Genomic DNA, 20,094 nt, shown 5'->3' with positions numbered 1-20,094 from the left:
AATGAGCACTCAAATACACCAAACCAACAATTACTAAAAACACGCACAAAAACTGATTTTGCACGGGCATTTTGCACTAGTTAATTCAAATAAGACTAAACTTACTGCACTACTTTAGCCCTATTCGGACGGGATTAACTTTACAAGGGTAGATGGAGTAATGTAATTTTACCACAGGACGTCTGTAATATTAATGGCCAATTCGCACGGGATAAGATATCTCATTAAAACTAGCAGAAGTGGGAGGGGTAACTCAATTTGCGCATCGCCGTCACCCTCCTGTCGTCATGTGTGTATTACATTGCTTCCTAATATCACTTGTGCAAACACATATAACCTATTATGTCTGGTCAAACGATGTATTAATTAACTTCAGATTGGATTGTGCTGGTAATAGGCACTTACCTAACGCTAGAAGATGTTTTGTGCCTCTAACAAGTGCTTTCTATCTTCTGAATGCTTTTCAAGCGTTTCCATACTTGGAAAAAACGCAAACTACTTTTAAACACGAAATGACGAAATATTTACATACATATTTACAGCGGGTCTATTCGCACGGGATTAGTATTACTTGAGGTAATTTTTTCGGGACTTTTTACTGAAGGTAAAATGAATAATGATTATTCATTTGATTGCTGTAATGATTACTGAGATGGCACATTCGGACAGGACAAAAATCACTGAGCAGCTCTGGTAATTATTACTTTACCCCACCTCTCCATGTTAAACTAATCCCGTCCGAATAGGGCTTTAATCTCTGTCTGATTTAAAATGGAACGAATGCAAGATCTAACGAGTTGTAGCTGATGAACCTAACCACCATTTTAACCCTTCCAGTCAAATTAAGCACTGCAAACATCAATGACAGCTTTAACGTGTCAGTGCTGCATGCAAATGACCATGGTATTGACCTTATTTAGAGCAGCGCCATGAAAGGTATGAAAGCGAGGCTGTGAGGGATAGACTTGCCATGTTTTCATTGGCATCCACTGTAAAACGCTGTATAAAGCTCCTAGATCACTTATTTTCCACAGCTCATGTTGTCTGGAGTTAGATTGTCTTGGAAGGATATTTTTGCAGTGTTTCTTCAGCAGAACAATCCAAAAGCCCATTAAATAACAGTACAACCCACTGAAGAGATGTATGTCTGTCCCTCACAGCCTCGCTTTCATTCCCGTTAAATATCTAAGATGGCGCTGCTGTGAATAAGTTCTATAAGCAGGATAATCCAAGGCTAGCTGTGAATTAAACGATTTGAAAGCACTCCGCTTTGCTTCGGGTGCTTCTTTGCCTCCACGGCGTGTATTAAAATCGTTTAATGCACAGCTAGCATTGCATTATCCCTTACTAATTATCAATGTTGAAAACAGTCGTTCTGCTTAATATTTTTGAGGAAACCCTGATACATTTACATTGAATAGAATGCTCAAAAGAACAGCCTTTATTTGAAGTTTTTTTTTTTTTGACAATGTCACTTTTGTTCAATTTAATGCATCCTTGCTGAATTTAAGTATAAATTTCTTTCAGAACAACATTTTTATATAGACTTCCATAGATATGTATATACTGTATGTATATAGGTGTGGTATATAGACTTAAAAATCTTGACAGCATACTTTATATAAAATGTTTTTAAACACTACAAAAAAACTAACCCCCAATTTGTTTCTTTGCAGTGTTTTTAGGGAGCAAACTTTTTGTCCACTTGAATTTCAAGATTCCCTGGGCAGTGCACTCACTACTAAACTAGGGGGTGGATTGAGACACACCCCTGGAGCTGTAGATTTTAAGTATGAGTAAGTCTGCTCCACCACATCAGCTTTAATGACTTTGCTGTTGCCCAGATGGAAGACGAGATATCGTGATTTATTTGTCTCGGCGGAGTGTTGCCGCCAGCAGGAGTGCTTTTAGTATGCAATGATATTACTATTCGCTGGAGCGAATTGTGGATGTTAGTTTGAGTGCATGTGTGCGTCTCCATTGTTTTGTTATTGCCGACATGCCGTAATTCAAATACCAAGCTAGAAATGCTTGGCAGAGCGATTCTCTATCTCCCCTCTATCTGTTTACCAGAGAGCGAGTTAGCATGTTCATCCTCTTCCAATGACCACGCTTTTCTCTAGGGGGCTCATTAGAGTGTCCGAGCGACGCTGTGGCTCCACGCTGTCTTTGGTGGGAGGGATGCAGGCCATCGAGAGGATGTTCGCACTCAGACAGGCCCATTTAAAGCCCTCTCCTCCCTATATCATACACTTAAATTACATCAGCCACACACACCCACATCAAACACATTAGTCACACGGATCCACCGGATGAATCGCTTCTCTCCTGGGTCACTTCTCTCAGTGATGTTTGCTGATGTTTTTATGCACATTTGAGAGAGCAATGCAGTGTCTTTTTGCTGCTTTTCATTGTTGTGTCATCTCAAGAAAGCAGAGTGATAGACAGGACTGTTTCATCTTAAATGAGAATGAGTACCTGTAGGTAACAGGTTATTCATTCTGCATGAAATATGCTGAATGTTGATACTCTTTGGCTTATCCATTCTGACAGTTTTTTACACACCGGTCTGTTTTGATCACTGGGCCATGTGACACAACTGAATTGCATATGCATCCATGCCTGCTCTTTTGCTCTTTGGTTTGTTTTTTGTCAGGGCTGTCAATTGATTAATATATTTGATTGTAATTAATTTCACATAATCTCACAAAAAATACATAACATGGACACTTTATGTTTCAATTGCAGCTAAATATATGTGCACTACAGAGATTATCTCACTTGCACAAAAATATCATCTGCATATTATTCAATGATGAAATAACTTTATGGACCCCCCACCATCACATACTTAATAGATTATACTTGTAAAAATTACTTTTGTCCCCTTAGACCAACCTTAGGCTCATTGGAAAAACATACCTCTTCCAAAAATTTTGCAAAACTAAAAAAAATACCTATACATGCAATTCACTGCAGTTTCTAGCTGAAATGAACACTAGTGACAGTAAAACACCAACAACTTCATTTCCACTCTCTGAACTTTTCATTTCCGAACAACCAACTCAATAATATATTGCCATAATCACGTTCATATGTTTCAGAGAAAATTAAACACTTTTAGCACCACTTACTGGACATTTCACTTCGAAAGTGTTGCAAAATTTTCCCAATGATCCTAGGTTGCCTCTGACAATCATCTAATGTTTGTTTTTACCAAATTACATTTCACTTCTACAGCGGGGAATTTTTGTTTTATTTTTGATAGTTCACCTAGGAGAGACAATTAATAAAACCCTTGAATTAATTATACTAATCATTAATTCAGTTTTAATCAATTCTAACGTAAAAACTTTTGAATCACAGAATAGAATAAAACCGTTACCGTGTCAGATTTAATGTGTTAACTGTGTGTAATAAAAATAACAACATTAGAGTTGAATTAAACACATACGTTAATGTGCTAAATTTGACAGCCATTGTTTGTATTCTTTAGGACAGTGTAATAATTAACTGCCTGAAAGTTCTGGTGTGAGTTTATATTAGCATGTGAAATACATTCCTTAAGCTTTTCCTATTATGGTAATTCTCAGCACTACACTAGAATTCTGCATCCACTCTCAAGAAAATGTGAGTGTTCCTTGCCTGCAAAACAATAATACTGTAGGGTGTTGCCAGGGCATTGCTACTTGGTAGCTAAGGTGTTTTGGGTGAGTTGCTAATGTGTTCTGACTGGTTGTTAGCACATTGCTATGTGGTTGCTAGGTTCTTGCTATGTGGTAGCTACTGTGTTCTGAGTGGTGGATAGCTTTTATTAGTGGTTGTGGGAATGGATTTGGAATGGGTTTTTGTTCAGTGGTCTTAATTTTCCATTCAAGTTAGACTCAGTCAGTCCCTCCGGTCCCTCAGCAGAGCACTTAAAATATGCAATTTGTCTGCTCTGTCGAGCATTATTACACTTGGGACCAATTTAGGTTAAAGGTGTCATTCTGCAACATAAGGGCCCAGTTTCATAGACAGGGCTTAGATCAAGCCAGGATTAGGTCTTAGTTCAATTAGGGCATTTAAGTAGCTTTAATAAACGTGCCTTAGAAAAAAAACTTTACTGGTGTGCATCTTGAGACAAAACAATGGCATTTTATTTTAAGATATGTCAGTGCAAGTTGCTTTCAGTTAAAACAGCTCAAACATGCATTTTAGTCTGGGACGAGCTTACAGTAAGCCTTGTCTGTGAAACTGAGGGAAGGTTTGCCATTTGATTTACTTCACACTATATACACTGTAGAAAATGTTTTAGGTTCTCTTAACTATTGTTTTAAAAAAAATGTCCTAAGTAACATTACTTTGTTTTGTAAATTTTAATTTGTTCATTCACTAAATGCAAAATGACTCGTTCAGGCAATAAATTCATTAAATTAATCAAGTCAGCTACATGTAACCGAGCTGTATCAAAAGGTCACACTTAACTCCCGACTATGCCACCGACTATAAAACCTCAAGCCCCCAAGCAGTGAAGAAAGGGGAAGACTCTGACCCCAGAGGACAGATACTCCCACTCAGGCTGGCTCCTGGAACACAGAGAAAAGAATCAAAAACTCCCCTTTGAACAATTACACAAAATAAACCTTAGCGGTGGGCTCAACCTTATCCCAGGTTTTAAAATCACACACTTAAACCAAATACAAGAGTACAACATAAACACAAAGCCAAAAAAACAATACAAAACTAAACAAAGTATACATAATAAAACTAAAATAAACCATAAGCAAAATAGCAGGGCCTAGACATCAGAGGTCCTTATGTACACAGCTCCACAAGAAAACATCTGTATCGTACTCCAAAAGTAGAACGAAAACCAAATTCAACGTCATATTCCTCACTGCTATTAGGCTAAACATGGCGTCCTCAACCCCGAAATTAAACCCTATATATATATTTCTGTCAGGACCACTATCGTCAAATACGATTGACAATTGCATACAGTTAGGATTGGTGGTATGGTTCTGTTCTGGGCAAGAACTCCCTGCGCATCCATGCAGCCTAGCATGGATAAGAGCAGAGAGAGTAGCAATAACCCCCCTTAGGGTAAACAGAACAGGACCAACAAGAATGTATTGCAGATATCATAAATCCAAGATTTTAAAGTACAACATGATTCAAGAATTTAATGCCATACTGACTGGACAAGAGGAGGAGCTGGGGATGGAGGAGGGTAATTAGGGTAATTATATATATATGTATATACACACATTCAAATGATTTAAACGTGGAAGAAGAGGCAATAATCGGCCCACGCACGCTGTTATCTGTGCACACAGCCTCACACACTCGAAGCGCGTGCACGCAGAGAGAGAGAAAGAGAGGGAGAGAGGGAGGCTTGTTTCAGGCAGTGCTTGAACACCGAATTGATTCCTCTTTTGCGTTTACTTAAGCTTGAACGGACACATACACACAAAATTATGTCAAAATATCCTTCTCCACAAGTATTCTTCCGGTAATGTCATAAGTGAACAGTTGAGAAAGAAACCGGATGTGTGTCAGTATATTCGGTCCGAGCAGCCTAATATTCCCTGTCTGTGTCATTAATGTTAATAAAATAAACATAAAAACAACATCATCATCATCTATCCTCACTCATGACTCCTCAAGAAACTTCCTCGCTCCTCGTTCCTTGCGGTGCAATTAGAGAATTGAGATGTCCTTCAAGATGGCTGAATCGAATCAAAGATGTTCGATTGGATTCCGGTCACAGGTTTGAGGACAGAGGGGCGAGGAAACAAGGAAGCATCAATTGAGAGTATTGAGAAGCACCCATTGTCTGATTAATCCATACACTGGTCTATCCACAATTTATACTGGTACTTTCAAAAATAAAGCATTGGATGTTATGCAAACCATAAAAGCAGTATGGAGTTAGCACAGGATAATTAAAATGCTGTTGCGTCTGTGTTCTCTTGTGCCTTTGTGTTTCAGGTATGAGAATACTGGTGACTCTGCTTCTTGATACTCTGCCTATGTTAGGCAACGTCCTCCTGCTGTGCTTTTTTGTGTTCTTTATATTCGGCATTGTTGGGGTGCAGCTGTGGGCTGGACTTCTTCGGAATCGGTGTTTCATGCCAGCTGACGTGAAAGCGTAAGTACTGTCCTGCTCTTATCTAACCGGCAGCCTTCTTCCCCTCTTCTCCTCTTTTACCCTCTCTCCGCTGGGAGCATGTCAGCGCTATCAACATGATCCAAAGTGGCAGCCAACTGTTGCCAGCAGCAATGGCATTTCAGCCACTGACAGTCTTGTAAACTGAGCATTGCACCTTGGTGTCAAATCAGTGCTGAGCATTGGTCCCCGAGCACTGAAGGTACACACACCTCCAACAAAGGTACAAGAGTAAAACAACATTACATAAGCAAAGTACGGTGCCCTTGATACAGAGTAATTACTTAATTAATTACTTGGTAATAGACTTTGTAATAACATGTAACAAAATGTACTTAACATGTAACTAAGTTATGGAACAGCCTGTACTTACAGATTGTAATTACGCACATGTAATAGGCAGCTACTGTTACACGTGTAACAAGCCGAGTCTGTTACATACGTGTTACGGACTTGGTACACTGTTATTATGTAAGAAAGTACTTAGTATAACACAATGTAACAACAAGTACTTAAATATGTTTGGCTACTAAGGTCTGCAGTTACACATGGTAAATGTGTATGTGCTGTAGCATTACTTGTATGTAACATAAAATAAAGTGTATCAAGATTGTACTTAAGTGCACTTCCTGTATATCTACATATGTTATCCATCTGAATTAACCCACTAGTTCATAGCTTAAATACATGCATTAGCTTCCTAATTACATTGCAATTACAAAATATTACACAGGTATAAGCTACGTAAAATAAAGTGTATCAAGAATGTACTTAAGTGTACTTTGTGTATACATACCTTATCCATCTCTGCCTTAGTTTGATTTAACTTACTAGTTCACAGCTTAAATGCATGCAGTAGTTTCCTAATTACATAATATTACACAGGTATAAGCTACGTAAAATAAAGTGTATCAAGAATGTACTTAAGTGTACTTTGTGTATACATACCTTATCCATCTCTGCCTTAGTTTGATTTAACTCACTAGTTCACAGCTTAAATGCATGCAGTAGTTTCCTAATTACATTGTAATTACATAATATTACACAGGTATAAGCTACGTAAAATAAAGTGTATCAAGAATGTACTTAAGTGTACTTCATGTGTATCTATAAACCTTATCCAACTCGGCTTGTTACACATGTGTAACAGTAGCTGCCTATTACATATGTGTAATTACAATCTGTAAGTACAGGCTGTTCCATAACTTAGTTACATGTTAAGTACATTTTGTTACATGTTATTACAACATCTATTACTAAGTACCTAATTAAGTAATTACTCTGTATCAAGGGCACCGTAAAATAAAGTGTTACCGAAAAGGATTTAGAGGCATTGATGAGTACAGACTGCAGTCGTCAAAATGGATTGAATTATAAATCGTATATTTTGATGTAATGGGACAAATTGGTGCTCTGTAAGTGCATGTGTTTGTATAATGGCCCCTGTGATTCAAGGGGCCATTACACAAACATTTTCCTCAGCCAGTTCTTATTTAGCATGAAATATGAGCTAGTGAAATGTCCTGTTCTGAAGTGTTTTTGCTGAAAGTTTATTTTCATTTTATTGAGATTAAATTAAATTAAGCACTGCATATGATGGCGGTAAAAGCAGAGTTTTGACCCGGTTCAGCCCTTACATGCATTCAGTTGATTTAATTTTTTCTTAGCCATACCATTTGTGACATGATATTCTCAGGCCTTCAATGGCATCAGAGTATATATTGTTTTAATAGCAATGTTTGACAGTCATGTTCTGTTTTAAATTTAATTTGTTATATGCTTGGGGGCTCCAGGCTCCCCAATGATGTGCATATAAAATGATAATAGCAATTTTGAAATTAACTTATTTTCCCTTTAAATCTTATACTTCTTAATTTAAACATATCAGGCGGGTGAATCAATGACAAGCAAGAGTGCCCATGATAAAGAAAAGGAAAAAATCATTTAAAACACATTTTCCAAATTTGTAGAAATGTATTCTTTGTGTCCGGTTGGTTTCAGATGGTTTTGAACAATGTTTATACAATTTTCAAGTTTACATTTAATTCATGAATATCATACTATTTTGGAGGAATCCCCCCACATGACATTTTACAACCTGAACCAACCTTGCCTTGTCATAAAAAGGTCACATATCGGATATTTTAAGAGACTTATTGACCTTGGCACGCAGTCCTGAGGTTCTGCAGGGGTCCTCAGTCTCATGTACAGTAAAAGACTAATGTAAAGATAAGGAAGAAGCTGTGGTCTCTGAGCATATAATGTGTCAGTTACCGTCTGTTTTATATATATATATTTCGCATTGTATGTGTTTCCACAGCCTTTATAATCTGTCGTTCATGAGTCCGTACTACATGAATGAAGACGGTGAGGACAACCCCTTCATCTGCTCCGCCAATAAGGATAATGGCATGCTGCGCTGCAGTGAGGTGCCCCACCTCAAGGAGGGTGTTGAGTGCACTTTAAATGCATCTCCACCGGGACATGCCTATTCGGGCCTGGATGGGACCAGCAACAGCAGCTGTGTTAACTGGAACCAATATTACAATGTGTGTGAGGCCGGGGAGATCAACCCGCACAAAGGGGCAGTGAACTTTGATAACATTGGATATGCCTGGATTGCGATATTCCAGGTACGTTCCTCTTGAAATGGTGTTCTGATCAGTTCTGTAGTCCAGATCTTTTTTTCACATCACTGATGCTCTTTTTGTTGAACGCTGTGGGAATGGAAATGCATTATGGCCCTTTCAGACAGGACACTGATTGCGCTGCGCTATGAAATCCATTTATCTTCTTTTTCCTAAAGTCAAAGGCCCTAGTTATTCCAAAGATAGATTAGGCTTTTTACAACTTTTTATTGCTTGATTTTCTTCTTGAAAAGACAAAGTCTTGTTAAGCACGCTCCAACCACACCAAATAATTGAATCTCCACTGAGAAAATGTCTGTTTTAGTAATTTCTGCCCCTTTCTCGGAAGGAGCTCTGCAAAGTGATGAGATTTTTCGATGGGAAAGTGATATCTTTTATCACAGCCTGTGGAAATTAAATAAGAAAAGAATAAGCGTCACGCTGCATATTAACTCATCAGTACTTTCAATCCATCCTCATCAGCAGAGTTGAATCACCACAGACGGACTGATGGCACAGACCTCTGTTAAAGAGTATTTTAATATGCGCAGTCATGCCTTTGGTGGAGGGCCCACCGTACGGACATACAGCGAGAACTATGTTTCATTCTGTGGAAATGATTGTCGGTCTCATTTGTCCGATCATTACAAGTGGGTCAGTCACATGACGTCCCTTTTGGCTGGGCTATAATGACAGGAAAGGGTATGCAATTATAAAAGAGGGAGTTTTCATCTGTGTCAACATGAGATTTTAATAAGACCTGGATTGTACTCATAAGATGACACCTCCGAGAGCAGGTTATTCCCTTTTATGTCCAGATAAGCCTTCTTATATAATGGTTACTATAAAATTAAACTTACACATACCATGCCATAATTTATTTTTGATTTATTTTTAGAAACTATATTTGTTTTAAAGTCGTTTCAGATCCAGACTTACAGTCTTCAAAAATAAAAATCGATCATAAAAAAATAGGTTTTACATTTTAAGAATGGAGTCATGAATTGTAACATTTTAGGATTTAATATTTATTGTGTGAAAATGGATTTAGATCAATTTATATAAAGAAAATGAATGAAATTCAAGGTACATTTCACCTGTGAGCAAAATATTTGTACTGTCTATTTGTAATTTGGCAGATATTTTGCTAAATTATGTTAAAAGTTTGAAAATATTAGTTAATTGTGTGTGTTTGGAATGCATAAAATGCTACTGTATCTATTAAAGTTTACTTGGCCACAAGCCGGCAGTTTTATTCTAAAAAAAAAAGTAAAATTAAACACCTACCACATAAGGAAATATTCAAGGATATTAGTGCTATGCCCAGCTGAAAACAATCCAAGTAACACGTTTTTGTTAGTCTGACATCCAATAAATCGTGAGCCCAAATGGACTCAAGCAATATTTTGAAATTATGCCTGGCTGTTTACAGTATGTAAAAAGAGGCTATAATAAATGATGTAAAATTGTGTGTCTAGCAGTACAGTCCCATTTGCAAAATGTCAAAAATGTAAAAGTTTTGAATCAGCTATTTTAAAGCCAACTGTGTGGATCCACTGCGGGAAATCAAGAAAGAGGATTCATGTTTTTGTTTTTATGTGAACAACAGAAATTTGTCTCTTGTTAGACAGCATAGAAAGAATGAGAAAAACAGGGGTTCACACATGAGGTCTAATGCTAAATGATACAGCTGGATGGGAATGAAATGCAGTGCTGCAGGCACAGAGCTTCCAAAGCAAATGATTCAATGCTAATAGACGTAACCCTGCGCTACTACTTTTACTGCAATCAAACTAACAATCAGACCTCTGGCATCTCTGAAGACTTTGCTATATTTCTCTTTGATTTGTATGTCTTTATCTATAAAAACAACAACACACACACATTCAAAATTAATCCCTGGGAAGAAACAACTCTTTTTCAAGAGCTTTAGTGTCTAACAGTGCTCAAGATAAAAAAAATTAGGCATGTCTTAATCTGAGGTAAGGTAATTTATTGAAACTTTACCTCAGGTCAAGGTGTATTACCTGGACTCTACATTTGAATGTGTTTGAACTCAATTATAATTTTCAAAAACCTCCAGAAAAAAAAAAATACAATAAACTTGCAGGCTTTCCATTCCCCAGACAAACTCTCAAAACTCAGTGTTTGAGCCACCAGCCATCTGCACAGTTGGAAATGTGAGCCAGGCCCCTGAGACTGCTATTGTGCTGAGCCAAGCTCAAAATAATGATCACTTGAATCTTCCAGCTCACAGCATTTCTCTTAATTTCTCTTCTGTTTTTTGCAGGTTATTACTTTGGAAGGATGGGTGGACATCATGTATTACGTCATGGATGCCCACTCCTTTTACAATTTTATATATTTTATATTACTTATTATAGTAAGTATACTCTAATTGAAGGTATTTCATAATGTCGGCCTGTTTCACACTGTATACATGAATCGAGTGCAATAACAGGAAAGTGGAATTAACTGAATTTCAATTCAGACAAATTTAACAGGTATAACATTTCAGGAAATGAAATGTTCCTCAAACCTGATCCATTCATTTGTTAAATATAAAGTAGTATACAAATTTCTACAAGTGACATTACAAATAGATTTATCTGTTTCTCAGTGTGACCTATGAAAACTTAAATTGAAATTTTGCATCCTATGCGTCACCTTATTTTGGAATTCAAAGTCCTAAATTTGATTTTAAATTCAGGATATTGAATTGAGAATGGGTATAAAATTACAGTTCAGTTCCTGAGTTTGAATTGAGCAGAACCCCGGTTAATAGGGATGCCAAAATATACACAATCATACTAACACTGATAATAATAAGAATTGTTTCATGAGCATCAAATCAGCATATTAGAATGATTTCTGAGTATTGATGCTGAAAATTCAGCTTTGACATCACAGGAATACTTACATTTTAAAATATATTTAAAGGGGGGGTGAAATGCTAATTTTCACTCAATCTCCTGTTAATCTTGAGTACCTATAGAGTAGTATTGCATCCTTCATATCTCCAAAAAGTCTTTAGTTTTATTATATTTATAAAAGAAAGATAGGCTGTACCGAGTCTTTCCGGAAAAAACCGAGCGTCTGGAGGCGGGCCGTGTGGGCGAAGCCAGAGCCATAGAGAGAATCCGTCGATCTGGGCTTTGTTTATAAAACATTCATCGTCGAAATGCAGGGAACAAACAGTCTACACAACTCGTTTCTGCATCCACTGTTCCTAACGCTGTGTTCTTTGGTAAGCTTTCTCTCACATCCAAAAACACACTTTGGAGACACTATGCAGCACTGCCGATGATTTCCTGTTGAAGCGCGTTGAGGTGCGCGGTCTCGCTCTCCTCTGGTCGACGTGTGCGCGGCCGCGCTTTTCCGGGAGAAATGCTCATATAAGGAGTTCCACTCTGGTCTACGTCATTAGATCCACGGTCGAAAAAAAAACAGCCGAAACTTGTACCAACCCGGAAGTAAGATTTTCGGCATAGAAATTCTCCGTTATTCGTCCAAAATATTTTTAAAAAACTTTGGCCATGTTAAGCATGAGAATCCATCTCTTTAACACTGTAAACAACTCTGAATACATGAAACACCATTGTACCCCCCCTTTAAAATGATGAAATATTACTGTTAGTGAGCATAAGACCCTTCTTTCAAAAAAGAAATCTGTGGTGTATGTGCACCACTTACAGTACATGTGAGGTGTAAAACAGGCATTAAACAGGCATTAAGGAGACTTCTCATGTTCATGATGGTGAACTACAATGACCTTTGTGTCCCTCAGGTGGGTTCCTTCTTCATGATCAACCTGTGCCTGGTTGTAATAGCAACCCAGTTCTCAGAAACAAAGCAGCGTGAAAACCAGCTGATGCAGGAGCAGCGAGCATGCTACCTCTCCAACGACAGCACCCTTGCCAGCTACTCTGAGCCGGGGAGCTGCTACGAGGAGATGCTCAGGTACATCAGCCACCTGTACCGCAAGGTGAAGCGCCGTGTTTCCCGCATCTACAACAACTGGCAGAGCAAGCGCAGAAAGAAGGTGAACCCCAACAGCGTGCTGAGTGGAGGAGGAGGCTCTGGCGGCGGGGTCAACGGTCACAGCAGGCACAGGGGTGGCGGGAACTGGGTCCGTTCCATCCACAACCTCATCCAACAGCACCAACGACAGCACTGTCACCTCAGCAACGGCAGCCCCAGTCCTGTGGTCTCTACTGGGCCCGGCGAGGCTCTGGAAATGAGGTCTATCGCAACGGGGCCGCAACTAACTGTGTCCTCTCAGCCAACCGGCATGCACAATCTTTCTTCCAGGACTCAGTCAGTGCACAGCATTTATCAAGGTGACTTTCACGAGGCCCCACAAGGGCGATCGAGCGCCACGGTGGGCGTGCCGGCGCTCGGACGACTAAACGGGGGTATGAACTATCCAACCATCTTGCCCTCCCTCATCTGCAGCTATACAGGCAGCAGTTCTGCTGGGAAAGGGAGAGGGGAATCGGATGCAAATACAGGATGTGAAGTGATTGATCCCTTTGAGAAGCTGCACCAGCTCATGGGAGAACATAGTAAGTTTTTCATGGTCATTGTTTCCACTTCCAGGCAGTTCCAGTTGTACTCACCCCTGCACAGCCTGTTTCAGGATAATGAAAGGCGTTCTGTGAAGTGATTGTCGGGCAGCCCTTTACGAACGCGACAGAAAATCAATACCTTAAATGTTAAAGTCATTAACACAATCTTTAAAGGAGTGAGGCGGCAACCAGCACTCCACTAGCGATTGTGGCCATCAAGCCCTTTGAAATCCTACATCAACCGCTGATTCCTCGTGTGAGACGGAGACAGCAGGCTTATTCTGTCACTGGAAGGAAAAGATCAGTTGGTTTTCAATGATTCAGACCGCTGGCGTTTCTAGTTGAGTAGTATTAAAGATTGAGTTCACCCAAATATAAAAAAAATTAAAGGGGTCATGAACTGGATTGTTTTATTATTTTATAATGTTGCCTGGGGTGCCCTTATAATGTTAGTATGATTTTTACATCAAAAATTGTCATAATTTATAAATAAAAGCCATTTTTCCAAGCCTGATTTCTGCCTCAGATTTGAACGCTCCGTTTTAAGGGGCGTGTCTGCTGTGAGACTGCAGTGTAAACGCCCACTGCTGTGATTGGCTGACATGCTTGCAATGAAATAGCTAGTATTACATGAACTCTCTCGAAAACTTTTACTACGTTTTTACTATTACAGCTATCGAGATTAACAAATCGTGAAAAGTATCGTTTAAAGCATTATATTTAAATCTATTCCATCACATGAAAGGTTGCAGCATGATGAGCACTGAGCAGATGACAGACAGTCTGTTGATCGCGTGAATAAAGATCTTATCATTGCAACGCAATTTTTGCACTCTCACAAATGCTTACACCAAATCACAATGCAAACACGATGTGAATACACAGTAAGAGCTTCGTTGTGTAGTGTAACAGTGTCATTATTTCATCACGAGTTTGGTAAGTGTCCAGATAATCTCTCGCGGCTCGCGCTGTGCTGTTTGATTGACAGCTTGGGCGAAAGGGATCGTTCTTTGATCGCTTTCTGTAGGCTATATAATTTAATAACAGTTTAAAAAAAGATTATTTTCATAATACTACGAGAAATTATGTGAAGTTGATCGTTTAGTCACTGATGCATAAACAGTATTGAACGATTTTAAGAGAAATATCTGAACTTGAATAATTACACCGAAATCACTGATCGCAGATCAGGCATTAGAATACACATGGTTACTTACATGTTGCTGGCAGATCCGTGTTGGGAAATTGTGATTGACTGATTTAATAAAGTTTAACCATGCTGGAATCCGAAGGAAGCTTATGCAGTCTTCTTCCACAAACAGGCACTGCACAATATTTAGTCAACAGCATGTTTATTGCTTGTAAGTAGCTCGATCCGGTAGCAATTATCATGTCGTCCTATGTTATTTAGCATGTTTGGGCGAATCGGTGGGCGGGGCTAAACAGGCCGTGTTGAAGTAGGCGTTTATCTTCTTTTGTGGAGGCGGTGTTTTATCCTCTTTGACGTCATAGTTCCCCACTTTGAAAAACGAGTCGTTTGCTGAGCCTGATGTCTATAAAAGCTTTTATTGGACTAACAAGGTAGTTTTCAGTTCTGAAACTTACAGGATATTATTATAGTATGATGATCTCTTATATGTCAAAAGCTCAAGGAAACTTTGATTTCTCAGTTCATCACCCCTTTAAACATTTTCAAACCCATATGAATTCATTTTTACCACAGCTCTCATTTAATCCACATTCACATATACATATTTCCACATTACTTATATCTGTAAAGCATCTGGTTTTTAGAAATGTCACTAGTTTGATATCTATAAAACTATTTTAAGTTCACATTTTTAATTTGCACTCAAAAAAACTTGAAAGTAAGTTAAAATTCACATACAAGTTTATGCACTATAGGCTGAGATGAATTTTCTGTATAATGTTAAGTCGAAATTGACATTAAAGATTGAGTTTTGACTGTCTGACACCGAATAAGAGGCAAGACGCTGGCTTGTGTTCATACGACACTTCAGGCAAATGTCCAAAATTATGAAAGATTTGGAAAATGTGAAAGATTTGAATGGAAATGCAGCAACTGGCTCTTTTGTGTTTATAACCAATCATAATGGGGTATTGTTAAATGCAGAGGTGCAGATTTTAATTGAAAAATGACTTAAAGGGATAGTTCACCAAAAATTGACCTTCTTTTTTCCTTATGTCGTATGAATTTTTTTCATTTGTGGAACATAAGAGAAGATATTTTGAGAAATGTCTTTTTTTTTTTTTTTTTGTCCATACAGTACAATGGAAGTAAAAGGTAACAAAACTGCTTGGTTTCCAACATAATTCAAAATCATACAGGTTTAGAGGTACATGATGATCAGTAAATGATTTTTCAGAATTTTCAATTTTGAGTGAACTATCGCTTTAAATTATGGCCTGTTCCTCACATAAAACTATTGTATGACTTTAAAATAAAATATTATTTTGTTGGTTTTTGGTCAATTATTCCTTTAAATGTATGATACTTATATGAGTTCAAGTGACAAATTTACTGCAGGAGCAGTGCATTTTGTCCCAGTACTATTCTTAATAGTACTACTATTTAGTGCATTTGGTTTTGCATTATATCGTTTGTTCAGCCCCAGATAATCAAGGCATCTCTTTCATGCCCAAGCCAGTTTTAATTTCATCAGTCTGTTGCAAAATGACTATTTGTGGATTTCTTTCAACATGAATGTGTACTGCATGTTTACTTCAAATTCACTGCCTCTGCCAGTGCCAGCAGTAATTTTTGATTGCTGCCCGAGTCACCTACACTTCAGCTCATTACCACAGACTAAAGTGGTCCACGGTGTAAGATTATGTCCTCAGGAAACACATTAGTATAAGAGTACAGCCACAAACGTACTCTGATTGGACCAATTAGTTTTATTTAAAGTAGTGAGATCACAAGACCAAGAGAGGGCTTAAACAGAATGCATAGAGTACTGACTTGACTGTGGCTAGAAAAGTAAACTAATAGACTAACTAGTTGAAGTAACTGGTTTTATTGGTTTGACTAGTAAAGTGGAACAAATTAGGTCCAGATATGTGTAATCATTCAAATAAGTGACCTCACAATAAACATTAGGTTAATTGTAAGATCTGTTGATGTTTGAGTTATATGCCAGGTAGAATAAAGCATGTGAATGATTTAGATATCATGTTTCTCCTGAGAAATGTCCTCAATCCAGAAGGAAATAATGCACAACAGCAACAGATAAATTAGCAATCAGTGTTAGGGAATGTTACTTTTAAAAGCAGTTAAGCATTACAAATTGCATTATAAAAAATAAATAATTATGTTACAGTGTTACTTTGTATGTGAAGTAATGTTTGGAAAACAATAATGTAATGTATTCCTTAATGTACTGAAATGCATGAAACGCAGTAACTTGTTGACTGATAGTGTTTTTCCCCCATGTAGGCCACAGTCGTGTGCTGTTGCAGATAGCTGGTGTGGTGCCCACTCAGTTGCTTCTTGAGCTCCTGAGTTGCCCGTATTGCTCAAGGGCCCTGGAGACCATGGATCTGGAGCTCAGTGATTCAGACTACTCCAGATCAGAAGGGGATGTGGTGTACGAGCTCTCCCATGGAGCAGAGTTAAAACCCAGACATGTATTCCGTCATAAAATACTGGAGAAGCGTAACCGCCTGGCTCAGTTCTGGGAGGACTTCCGGGACAGATTGACACGCATAGTGGATAGCAAATACTTCAATCAAGGGATTATGATTGCCATCCTTATCAACACCTTGAGTATGGGGATTGAATACCATGAGCAGGTGAGTGCAAGTGTGGGTTCCTTCATGAATTTTCTGAACGCTTACATTGCTTTAATAGAAATGCTGCAAGGACAATGTATTTTTGTTGGCCAAAAACCGAAAACAAGTTATTAGTTTTCCACTTCCGGTTCTGTTGGCATGAAGACAATGGGTTTTAAATGGGCTTTTGGTTAAACGCTTGCAATTAGGTCTTTGCAATTAGGTCTTTGGTTAACAAAAGCTCAAGATATTTTCACATTTTATTCTATGACCTAAAATACATCAGTAATACCCCCCTTTAATTAAAGGGAACATGTTATGCAAAATTCAACATAATTCACCGTATCCACCAGAGTTAGATAAGTCCATAGATACCCTTTTCATCTCTGTGCGTGCCGTAACTCTGTGTGACGCACCCACAGCTAGCCTAGCTTAGCACAAATACTGGAGGTAAATGGCTCCAGCTAGCATACTGCTCCCAATAAGAGACAAAATAACGGCAACATTTTCCTATTTACATGTTGTGATCTGTATAGTCACAGCGTGTACAAATAACAAGGTCACATGAGACACAGACATCTTCTAACCGTATATATACTGGGAACTATATTCTCAGAAGCCGAAGCACTGCTACTTTTGCGGAGTGATTTACTCCAACTCTGAACGAACTCTCTGCTCCTCTCCATGGGGCTTCTCAGGTGCTGCGAGCAAATCACTCCGCAGAAGTAGCAGTGCTTCGGCTTCTGAGACTATAGTTCCCAGTATGTATACGGTTAGAAGATGGCTGTGTCTCATGTGACCTTGTTATTTGTTAATAAATAACTAATAATTAATAACTGTTAATAAGAAAACAAAAGTCATTTGCAGTTAAACTGACTATATAATAATGTATTTCCCAGCAAAATGTCATTGTGACACGAGCAGAGGTTAGCTATTTATTTATTTTTCATTCATAAACAGTGATGAGGATTCATAGCTTTATTGGGCAAACAGATCTCCTGGTTACATAACTGTGTTGTGCTGCAATGCACCTCTATCTCTCCTCACCATGTTGTTGGGATGTTACTACTTGTGGTTTCGCACCCAATCCTGCGGTTTGACATTTATCCAATCTGATAGAGGTCTCAAGGAATGTGTGTGGAAGCAGTACTGACATTTTCTACAGCTGGTATTGAGGATAATATTGATGAATTGAGTCTTGCGTATAAAACATAATAATTTTATGCAGGGGGAATAAAACATTTACCTACACTCTTGTAATAGTAATAAATACTTAATCTTGAATTTACAGTAAGGATAGCTCGATGGCCAACTGACGGGGTTCCGTTAGTTGACTCAATTGACAAGATATGCTTTTTTTATGCCTTACAAACAGTGATGTACTTACTGTTGTTGTAAATTCGATTGATTTAAATGTCATAAAGTTTTGTAGATTTTTAACACAAATGAAGTTTTGTCAAAATTTGGGTTATGCACAACAAACTGTATTCGACATATTGGGTTATTTTACAAAGTGTAAAACGGGTCTCATCGGTTCCGGTTCTGGTCTTTTTGCATGTGCGTCATTAAATATAGAGCCGTTTTACTCAAGATACCTTCAAAGGAGCGAGTCCATCACATATGCAGATTGATATCTAAAAGTTTTTTTATTTTTTCTTCTTCTCACTAACATTTACATATTTAAATCGAATAAAACAGGAAAGATAAAAAGAACTAGCTAGGTTAGCTAATTACCTTTAAAGTCATACTATTGCCGTCAGTTCGTACAGCCGCGGATAATGAGACCTGTTTTCCTGTTTGTTCATGTGACGTTCGGCATGAAGACGTTCGGCATAAAGCCTATTGCATAAATGGCTTGTGATAAATATTGTTACTTTGCTAAAAGGTGGTTTGGAGAGTGATTGGTTTTAAAATAATGTTTAGCTGCTCTGGTAGAAATAAATTTCAGTTGCACCTTGACTTTTTTCATCATTGAAAGAACAATTTTCACAATAGGAAGCTAGTGTGCTAATAATAGATCTGAACAAACCCTTTTATCTTACATTTAATTATGTGTAATTATATATGATTGATTGGTTGCTCTTTGACTAAAGCGTGGCTTGTTGAATACCAATACGGGGCCCAGATAGCACATCTGCTTTTGAAGTAAAGTCTTTAATCGTTATGTTACTTTAAAGAACAGTTCGTGTTGTCTAATTAACCCACGACATGAAATAAGGCTCTTTTAATCCTTATTTGAGAAGCAGAAGAGGTGAAAATTGTTAGTAGACATTTGTTATGGTGGCTTTGGGGTTCAGAGACTTCCTTCTTTGGAGATTCTTAGATCCATTTTAAAGAATTAACATGAATTCTTGAGTAAAATGCTTGTTATTTGTGTCTTGAGGAGGGACTACTTTTTTAGGTTGAAGAACTTGTGATTATGTAACCAATGGCAATGTCAGTGCTTTACAGTCCGTTAAATGAGTTATGCTTTTGAGTATGTCTGATAATAGCACATTTTAAGAATCTATTTATGGCGCTGTCTGCTTGCTGCCTAGTCTTCCATTATATGTGTATTTAATGTATAAATATCTTTCCAGCTTGAAATTATTGTTGGCATGTCACAAAAGCTGATTCCATTTCAGAGTAAGAAAATGTTATTACGAGGTTATATCACTACTGAATCTTTATTAATTGTAATTTTGACTTTGTATTGTAATTGCAACTTTATTTTTCATCTGAGGTGAGAACAAGCCTTCATAGTCCACATGCATTAAATTAAAGAACAAAAATGTATGATGTGATAAACAGGATGTTTACTGGGTAACTGCCATTATTTGAAATCAATTGTTTTAAGGCTTATCCATATAGGTGTTTGTTTAGTTCTGTCAGCTATTGGGAAAAATTGTCACCAGTAGTAATTGAGGGAGGATTACAGTAATGAGATAAGGCTGGGTGCATTGATCTATGTACTGAA

At 38.0% G+C, this 20,094-nt stretch overlaps 1 protein-coding gene across 1 annotated transcript in view; it reads left to right on the top strand.

Moving 5' to 3' along the window:
• The window catches only part of cacna1ha (calcium channel, voltage-dependent, T type, alpha 1H subunit a), a 112,872-nt gene that overhangs the window by 53,612 nt on the left and 39,166 nt on the right, over positions 1–20,094 (top strand). The window contains exons 6-10 of the mRNA XM_079872084.1: positions 5,974–6,133; positions 8,472–8,784; positions 11,069–11,161; positions 12,566–13,343; positions 16,804–17,159. Of these exons, the coding sequence (XP_079728210.1) occupies positions 5,974–6,133; positions 8,472–8,784; positions 11,069–11,161; positions 12,566–13,343; positions 16,804–17,159 (1,700 nt within the window). The remainder of the gene's footprint in view (positions 1–5,973; positions 6,134–8,471; positions 8,785–11,068; positions 11,162–12,565; positions 13,344–16,803; positions 17,160–20,094) is intronic.

The sequence above is a fragment of the Squalius cephalus genome, assembly GCF_949319135.1.
Source record: "Squalius cephalus genome assembly, chromosome: 1".
In the NCBI taxonomy this organism is placed as follows: domain Eukaryota; kingdom Metazoa; phylum Chordata; class Actinopteri; order Cypriniformes; family Leuciscidae; genus Squalius; species Squalius cephalus.
This window is presented reverse-complemented; position numbering and strand designations above follow the sequence as displayed.